This window comes from Lissotriton helveticus, chromosome 5_1, assembly GCF_964261635.1.
Source record: "Lissotriton helveticus chromosome 5_1, aLisHel1.1, whole genome shotgun sequence".
NCBI lineage: Eukaryota > Metazoa > Chordata > Amphibia > Caudata > Salamandridae > Lissotriton > Lissotriton helveticus.
Genome location: NC_136065.1, coordinates 660816879 through 660826831, shown reverse-complemented (window position 1 = coordinate 660826831; position 9953 = coordinate 660816879). Strand labels below are relative to the sequence as shown.

Genomic DNA, 9953 nt, shown 5'->3' with positions numbered 1-9953 from the left:
CACAGATGGTGTTTGTCTGGCTCAGTCAGTCTTTACCAACATTACAATAAGAAGTCGACGTAGTGTGTTTCAGAAACCCAAACACAAACTCTATTTGATTGTCCTAAATCCAAATACCCCCTGGAATGATGTCTTAGTTTCCGATCAGGTTTGCACGGCCCTATAGGTTTTCCCCAGGTGACCAGCGGTGTCATTCATTCTTCGGAAAGACTTTTGACATCTAGATGACAGTACCCAAATCTTCCAAGCCACAACCTGACATTAGAAGGCTCAGCTTCCCAAGGACACCCACAAGAGAGATTGCCTGTATGACACACCCACACCAACAAGTTACCAAACAGTTGACTACACACCTTTTAGTGCACTGAGGATCTAGCTATTTGTGTCATCTGAAAATGACAACCCAACCAAATGTCCCTCAGCATAAGCGGCCAAGTAATTTATGAATGCTGCACAGAAAAATAATATAATATTTGAGGGGGTTTTCGCTGCGGGAAGGAGTTCGGGAACAATTTCTCTATTGTAGAGTCTATAATTTAGACCAATAAAGGCAGATGCATCCGTAGAAGTTAAAAAAAAGTTTAGAACATCTCACTGAGTCATATTGTTTTATTTAGTGCTTTGTGAAGTAAAACGTCCCATTTGATGCTTTAATTCTTAAAGTAGCCCAAAGTAATCCTTTTTGAAGACGATGCAGAATAAGATTCTCACACCTTGTCGGAAACTTCCAGCTGCTGGTACCCAGCTTTTACTGGAGATTCTTCATTGAGTCTTCGGGTAAGGACAGTTCAGGGTGTCTTGCAGTCTAGTTAGCTAAGTCTGTTGATGAGTTGTACTTGTTAACAAGCATGTGGATGTCATTCTCAATGACATCAAAGGATGTCTTCAGATCATATCTGGAAGAGAAGCAGTAGAAGACAATGAATGAAAAATATAACCTAGCAGTTGAACTGTAGGGGAATTAACCCTAAGGTAAGTATACGTTACAAATCATCAGTCATTTTCCATAGATAAGCAACATCACAAACCCTTTAATTTCTGACAGACCTTTTATGAGGTCTGCAGTGGAAACATCAGTATCATTATCAAAAATACATAATAAAATTAAACATGTTCAAACAAAACATCGATAAATAGTTACAAAATCATGTAAAAATGACAGCAAACAATTAAAATCGCCAAAAATCAGGGTCATAACCGAGCGATGTCTCGGGCATTCCCCCTGCGCAGAGGCACCAGGCAGGGATGTCCACTGTCCCCGCTTCTTTTTGCTCTGGCCCTGCAGCCGTTGGCCCACTGGATCCGGAAGGGACAGGTCGTTTTGGGGCCTGTCCCTCCCTTATATCATTATACGCCGACGATATTGTCCTCTATGTGGCTCGCCCATATAACTCGATGGCACAGGCGCTCCATCTTTTTGAACTTTTTGGCAGCTACTCAGGGTATACAATTAATTGGGCCAAATCATTGATCTACCCCCTCTCCAGCCCTCCCCCGAGGATCCCATCCCGATGCCCTGCTTCGATAGTCACCGAGGGATTTAAATACTTAGGGGTGTATATAGAAGGAAAAGGTGGCTGTAGAAAATTAGCAACGTAGCCAGCAACTCTGTTAAGTTTGCATCAAAGTCTCTTCATAACTTCCTCTTTTAAGCATGCTCAATGTCTTATACCGTGCCACCCACAGTATAATCTAATATAAAACGGACCAACCCGAATATATCACTCAATCAAAACAAAGACCGAGCACAACAGTCCAAATGTAAACAGCTGATCAAGCCTAATCAGCAAAATTATTTTAATGTAAAGTTCATAAAGTCGATTCTTGTTCAGCAAGCAATCTTCATCAAAGTATTTCTTGAATACAGATTGTTACAGCTACAGCCGACACGTGTTTCATCGCTAGTCGCGACTTTCTCAAGGCTATTAACAAAAGCATACATAAAATCATTTTAATATAAAAGTTTAAAACATTCCAATGGAGAGATTTCAATGCTCTTACAGATCGTTCTCTCTAATTTATAGTGTTTATAAAACTAGATGGACACAACATTGGAGTCTCATAGAAATTAAACATGTGACACCAATCATTCTAAAAGAGTGTAATCAATAAAAATAGTGACTCTGGTGTGCAACTACACAGAATTATAAGCGCACAAAAAAATAAGGAAGTGGTCTCTGAACCGAAGAAAGTGGACAGTTCATACAAAATGCCCAAATAGAGACACACTTAGGGGTGTATGTTACTAGGGACAGGGCCGAGTTCTTTAGCAAGAACTTGGAGCCACACTTGGTGCGTCTGGCATCAGATGTTACCCATTGGCGAAGCTTGCCTTTATCCCTGATGGGGCGCGCCACGCTTTTTAAGATGCTGGCACTGCCACGCCTGCTTTATATCCTGCAGAATTCACCCTATCTGATCCCTGCAGGGGTGTATAAGCGCATCGCCTCATCACTGCGAACGCTGCTCTGGGAGGGGGGGAACCCGAGAATAGCGATGCGCAAGCTAACGAAAGGGGTGTACGACGGGGGGATGGCCCTCCCGGATGTGCAATTTACTACTGGGCCTCCCAGTTGCAGGTGGTTAATGACTGGGTCTACGCCTCGTGGTTGGAGCCTGCCTACGGGGTCGAAAGGCATGTCATGCCGGGGGGCTACTGTGAGCCTCTCTTATACGAGTGTAGGCGACGCAGAGATCTTCCGTCGCATATGCGAGTAGTCCTGCAGTGCTGGAGGGACGCTAACAAATTCCTGGGTTGGGCGGGCACTCTAACGGGCAGGACTCCGCTCTGGTTCAGGGACACGCTGGCCCAGGTCTCCAGACTAACTGGCTTCAAGGGCTGGAGGCTCATTGGGATTGACTACCTGGGCGACGTGTGGAAGGGGTGCGCTGCCAGATCCTTTGCCTATCTCCAAAAAGAATATCAACTGTGCAACTCTCAACACTACCATTACCTGCGCCTCACACATGCCCCACGGACACACATACACGAGGACTCCTTGCTCCCAGTATACTCTCCCCTAGAGGACAGACTCCTTCCAGACCCAATCCCTGAGAAACCCATATCTACCATCTACTGCAAGCTCATAAATAATATGCCGGACCCCCTGATGACTCTGCGGGAACGATGGGAGGGTGACATTGTTAGCCTTGAGGATGAGGATTGGCAGGATGCCCTGCAAAGTCCCCGCGAAATAACGATTAGAATCAGGTTCCGCCTGGTGCAATTGAAAATCCTGTATTGGGTTCACTATCCGCGTACCCACCTGTTCTCCTGTGGGGCGGTGCCTGACTCCGTTGTGTGCGCGGGGTTGTCAGGAGGAAGGGATCTTTTTTCATATACTGTGGAGCTGTCCGTACATAGTGCCCTATTGGACGAAAGTAGCCCAAACAATGGCAACTGTAGTGGGGTCGCTGGTACCAGTGGAGCCTAGGTGGCTATTGCTAATGATTAAAGGAGCTACTGACTGGTCCGGATACAACGAGATTTGGTTAGCAACAGCGGCGGGGGTGGCGAAACAGAACATAGCCAGTAGCTGGGGGGCGCGGGCGCCCCCTCAGTGGGATCAGTGGATGAGAGACCTGGACTGGTGCCAGAGGGCGGAGGAGACTATATATAAGTTGAGAGGATGTGTGAAGAAATGGAAAAAAAGTGTGGGACCCCTGGTGCAGATACCGGGCCGAGCGGGCAGGGGTGGGATAAGGAGGAGTGTATTAATTGCCCATTTCACTTTTGGTGTGTCCTTTCAAGTAATTGTACTGCTGATTTTCTGTATGTCTTCTGATCACTGCTATGAATTGTATGAGACCTTGAGCACAATTAATAAAAAGATTTCTAAAAAAAAAAAAAAAATCAGGGTGATGTATGGATCATTTAGGGCATGGATGTTTGGCTGTGCCAGATGCTTTGACTCTAATTGCCGAAGCTATGTACAGAAAGTTGGAAACAGCCATAACCACAGTTGAGGTGGTATCACTTTTAGATACGCTGTAGGATTCATATCGAATTTGTAGACTGAGGAATCTGCACAAAGGAACACACCATTTAATTCTAGGATTGACAAAGAGAGGGCAAAAGAACAGAAGGTGCTTGCCACTCACTTGCACAGTTTTGCAACGGAAACAAAGATCAGATACCTTTTTCTGCTTTCCCCAGTTAAAAGTGTAAGTTGGTACTGGGAGAGTCCCTTACCTAAATTGAAGAAACAGGGCACATGCTCCAGAATTTCCCCAGCCACGCATTTTTAAGCAGCAAAAGCCATCTAATTTTCCCCGTCATATTGGCCTTAATAACTACCTGCAAGCACTCGCTAAGGTGACACAGTTCATGGGTCCTCCATCTACGAACCCAGAACAATAAAGGTCTCAGCCTTATCTCCGCTGATATTTCATTAATCCCAGATCGAGGTGAAGAGGGACCAGGGATGTAACCTCTCCTAAGCCCAGGCCCCTAAGAAATTATTTTCTGCTGTGCTAAGGGCAGAACTATTGCAAGGGCCCAATAGCTATGCCCCGTATAATGCTGCTCCCTGGCTTGGGTCTCATACATTTAAATTTCTGGACAGACAGAGGACCAAGCTGCATTTTTGGCAAATGTATATATAACTGCAGCTCGAGGCTTCACAATTAAAGTACTCTTTCTTGGTCTGCAGGTCCCAGCATCCAGTGTCATCCAGCCTTATACTCAGATCGTCAAACTCCTGGACTCTGCAAGATTTCATGGCCCACCTTAATAACCCCTCTTGCTCTGCCTCTCTTGGAATAAATCATATATTTTGTCTTGGGCATGTTGATTTTGAGAGCAAAATCACCACAGAACTGATTGAAGCTGTCAATCAAGTTTTGTAGGCCCCTCCTAGTTTTGGACAGCTGAGAGGAGTGCTGGTATAACAAGTAAGCAATAAAACTGTTAATGTATAAAAGAAAGAGGGTTGAGTACACACACCTGACGCTTCCCTGGTTTACAGGGAAGGCCTCAGTTAATTCTCCTTTCACACCACATTGCACTTTGGCAAAGTTCTTTTCGTGGAGCAGTTGAACCAAGTGGAAAAGATCTGGGGGGTCCCCATCTGCCAAAGCACTTCCCATAATCTCTCTCTGGGCACGGGGTCATACGTGTCGCGAAGGTCAATAAACGCCATTTAAAGTTCCCACTTGGCCAGGTCCACCGTCTTCCACTTTACTAGGAAAAAGTGGAAGGTCTGGTCAAGCACACTGTTTTTGTTTTGCCTGAACCCTGCTTGTAGTCCTGAAAGGATGTGGTTTTCCTCACATCAATTACAGCAGCTGCCCAAACACCTGCTTGCTAAACATTGTTTGCAGGTTGTCGATCAGGCTGATAGGGTGGTAGTTGGAAGACACACTAGAATACCCCTTTGAAGATGGGCACTATCTCTGCCCCCTTTCAATGATGAAGGATCATTCCCTCCATCGTGATAGCGTTGGAGACCACATTGACGCAAGGGATCCACACTCCCGGGTCTGATTTAAACACATCTGCCAGGATTTTTTCAAGAAGCCCCGGAGCTTTACTGGGTTAGAATGAAACCACCACCTGCTCGGTTTCCTCCATGGTGAAAACTACTGGGGGAAAAGGCTATATCTTTGGTCCATAGTGACCAGCATGCACAGAGCCAAGCCCAGGAGCGTGGGTAGTAGAATACAAGCTCCCAAAATGTGCATCAAAGTCACAGGTTAAGGTAGATGTTTCAGCAGGATTGCCTAGCCTCTCATCACTCTTGTTGACCAGGGCCCAACATTTCGTCTGCTCGTTAGCTACAGAGGCATCCAGTAAATCAGACCAAATGGCATCCTCCCAAGCTCTTTTTGTTTCTCTTAGACTAGCCCGGTAGAAGGCCCTGTTATCCCTTAAGGCCGATGTGTCCCCCCTTTTATGGATTAGAGGAGATTTAGCTTTGCCTTTTTACACTGCTCATTAAACCATCCCTTTGCCTGCGATAAGTTTGGGTGTCCCCTTGACTCCTTGGTGAGGAGATAACTCAACGTAGAGAATACCATGTTGTGCTCCACTAGTATCATATCATTTCCCGCCAAATTGACACACATATTATCCATGTGGGTGGACAGGATTAAGGATAGGCCCCAATTCCCTCGGGTGGGGAACCCACTGCTTCCCATTTCACATTCCTCCTATTGTTCGTAGCTACAAGCTGCGTGTGGGAAAACTGGAGGAACAATTGCAAATCGGAGGTGCTGCGCAACAAGAGGGCGGCAACCACGTCTTTCTCCTGTTCCTATAGGGCCCAAATAGAACATAACGAAGATGGCAACATTGTTCTCTCCATTCGGGAGCCAAATAGCTGTACTATACCATACAAGAATCTAGGGGGCAGGGCTCCACCTATTTTGACTACTCAGGGGATAATGTTCCACCTGCCCTAATTGACATTAAGGCATCCTCCAAATACAACTTTTTGAATGATCCTGACAAAAGCCGCCAACCCTTTATGGGCGCAGAGAGGCTGAAACATGTAGACCTTGACCTCACTACAAGATGCGAAGGATACATTACACGTCCATTACACCCATACATTTTTCTTTTACTCTTATCCTTGTATAACCCTTATTAAAATTTTGAGCACTAGACAAGGGGTAATTTTAGATTACTCAGTCTGCTGTGGATCCCCATGAAAAAATCTCTTTAATTACAAGAGATCACCTCCTGGTTGGAGAAAGGAAGACCGATGATGATATTATCAACTACTAGTACGTTAGTGGCAAAGCATAAACCACTGACCGAAAGCAGTTGTTGAGGGTCTCACAGATTTATTTCAAAGGGATCCTCTAAAACACAGATTCCACTCACCTTTGATTTTTGTTGACACATGCTAGGGAGCTGAGTGGGACCTCTTTACCCTTAGCTTCTCCTTCCCTCTGTTTGATATTTACGGATATTTGATAGCTGTCAAACATCAGAGGCTCATTGATACTTTTATATTAAGTGCTAAACAGTTATGGTCGCTTTCCTCTCGCTCCACCACAATCATATTGATTAGCTTACTCCATAATCTTACATCCAGAAAACTATAGTCGATTGTGCTCATGTAGATGCCTCATCTAAGTGTTGGTGCAAGCAGTTTGTCCGAAGGGGAATACCAGTTACATGCCCGGATTCCATGCTATAGGGTAAGGTCCAAACCTGGAGTGCTGCTCGGGAGATGTTCCTCCTAGTAGGGCAGACCAGGTCAGGGATACCTCAAATGAAATTCTCATCCCTGAATAGTTCACATGCCAGGCTATTCGGCCCAAATGTGAGGTTAAAGTCCCCTGCTATAAGCACATGGTGAGTGCTAGAGTGATTACCTAGTACACTGTCCAATAATTGCAGTGTTTTTGATTCCCCTTTGTAAGTGCTACTCCGGTTGTAAATATTAATTATCATGAGGAGATGTGTGTTGAAACAGGAAAGAATTATCCCTTGGACATCGGAGTTATTCACATGGAGAGGGGTAACAACATAAGATATGGTGTAGTGAACCAAAGCTAATAATCAACCAGAAATGTGCCCAGCAGTCGAGTTGGTCAATGCAACTCTATAGCTTTTGTAGCCACACCTATTCACTTGTTCTAGTGCCCATGTTTCCTGGATAAACATATGTCGTGCCTGTCGACAAAAGTACCCCAGTCAGGGTCCCCTAGCTTACTCTTAATTCCCACAATGTTCCAGCTTAGCAATAAGGTCTTCTGGAATGGGGGAAGGGGATACGGCAAGGGGGTATTAATAGTTTCTGCCGTGCAGCATTCTAATGCATAGACAGATAATGGCACCTAATCTATGCTTGGGTTATTTCCTGGGGCACCATTGGATGGTTCTTGCTCGAGGTCAAAGGGTACAGGAATTTCTCCCTCTGGAATAAGACTATTGCTAGTAGACTGTCACCCCATCCTGGATTCCCCTCGGTGTCTAGTTTTCAAACATGTATAGATTTGCTAGGTTTCCCTAGGTGCCGGCAGAGCTAGTGTTCAAAATCTACAGCAAGGCATTTTGCAAAAAAAGGGTCTGTTTTCACACTGAAAATGTGTTGTGTCCACGTTGCATTTTGGGCCGTTTCCTGTTGCGGGCACTATGCGTACCCACACAAGTGAGGTACCATTTTTCTCAGAAGGCTTTGAGGAACGCGCGGCGGGTGGAATTTTGTGGATCCACGCAGATTCCAGAACTTTTCCTCACAGAAATGTGAGGAAAATGTGTTTTTTTAATAAAAATATTTAGGTTTACAAGGGATTCTGGTTAACAGAACATGGTGAGAGCCAGTCAAGTCACCCCATCCTGGATTTCGCTGGCTGTCTAGTTTTATTAAATGGATAGGTTTGCTAGGTTTTCCTAGGTGCCGGCAGAGCTAGGGTTCAAAATCTACAGCGAGGCACTTTGTATAAAAAGGGTCAGTTTTCACAGTGAAAATGTGGTGTGTCCACGTTGCGTTTGGGCGGTTTCCTGACGCGGGCACTAGGCCTACCTACACAAGTGAGGTACCATTTTTCTCGGAAGACTTTGGGGAACGCGCAGTGGGTGGAATGTTGTCAATCTATGCAGATTCCAGAACTTTCCCCCACAGAAATGTGAGGAAAATGTGGGTTTTTGGGGACACATTTTTAGGTTTGCAAGGGATTCTGGTTAACAGAACCTGGTGCGAGCCAGTCAAGTCACCCCATCCTGGATTCCCCTGGGTGTCTAGTTTTCAATAATGTATAGGTTTGCTAGGTTTCCCTAGGTGCCAGCAGAGCTAGGGTTCAAAATCTGCTGCTAGGCACTTTGTAAAAAAAGGGTCCCTTTTCACTGTGAAAATGTGGTGTGTCCCCGTTGCGTTTGGGGCCATTTCCTGTCCCGGGCACTAGGCCTACCCACACAAGTGAGGTACCATTTTTCTCAGTAGACTTTGGGAAACGCAGGGTGGGAGTAATTGTGTGGATCCACGTATATTCCAGAACTTTCCACCACAGAAATGTGAGGAAAATGTGTTTTTTTGGACATATTTTTAGGTTTGCAAGGGATCCTGGGTAACAGAACCCGGTGAGAGCCAGTCAAGACACCCCATCCTGGATTTCCCTGGGTGTATAGGCTTGCTATGTTTCCCTAGGTACCAGCAGAGCTAGGGTTCAAAATCTGTGAAAATGGGGTGCATCCATGTTGCGTTTTGGGCCGTTTCCTGTCGTGGGCACTAGGCCTAACCACACAAGTGAGGTACAATTTTTCTCAGAATACTTTGGTCAACACGGGGTGGGAGGAATTTTCTGGATCTACACAGATTCCAGAACTTTCCACCACAGAAAGGTGAGGAAAATGTGTTTTTTTAAAATTATTTTTTAGGTTTGCAACGGATTCTGGGTAATAGAACCTGGTAAGAGCGAGTGAAATCACCCCTTCCCGGATTCCCCTGAGTGTCTAGTTTCCAGAAATGTAAAGGTTTGCTAGGTTTCCCTAGGTGCCCGTAGAGCTAGGGTTCAAAATCTACAGCTAGGCACTTTACAAAAAAAGGGTCAGTTTTCACTCTAAAAATAGTGTGTCCACGTAGCGTTTTGAGCCGTTTCCTGTCGCGGGCACTAGGCCTACCTACACAAGTGCGGTACCATTTTTATCGGGAGACAAAGGGTAACACAGACTTGGAGAGCAATTGTTATTACCTATTGACTTTCTATGTATTTCTGTCTTCCAAATGAAAGACAATGTGTAAAAAAGAAGTCATTTTGAAAAATGAGCTATAATTCTCATGCTAGTATGGGAAATGTGCAAATATTTACTGTTTCTAAACTCTATATTTTGTTCCAATTTCAGAAATACATAGGTGTATTTCATACCGATTATTCCATATATATATTTTCCCGAATGAATTACTATATACCCGGTACATTATAAAAAACAATTGCGAGACGCTGCTCAGTTATTGGCTCTGGGTTCGTCGGGGTCTTGGTGAACCTACAAGTCCTATATATCC

At 45.0% G+C, this 9953-nt stretch overlaps 1 protein-coding gene across 1 annotated transcript in view; it reads right to left on the bottom strand.

Annotated features, from left to right (window-relative positions):
- Positions 1-594: 594 nt before the first annotated feature.
- LOC144753329 (glutathione peroxidase 3-like) overlaps positions 595-9953 on the bottom strand; it is a 97397-nt gene continuing 88038 nt past the window's right edge. The window contains exon 6 of the mRNA XM_078641065.1: positions 595-896. Coding sequence (XP_078497191.1) covers positions 806-896 — 91 coding nt within the window. The 3' untranslated portion in view covers positions 595-805. The remainder of the gene's footprint in view (positions 897-9953) is intronic.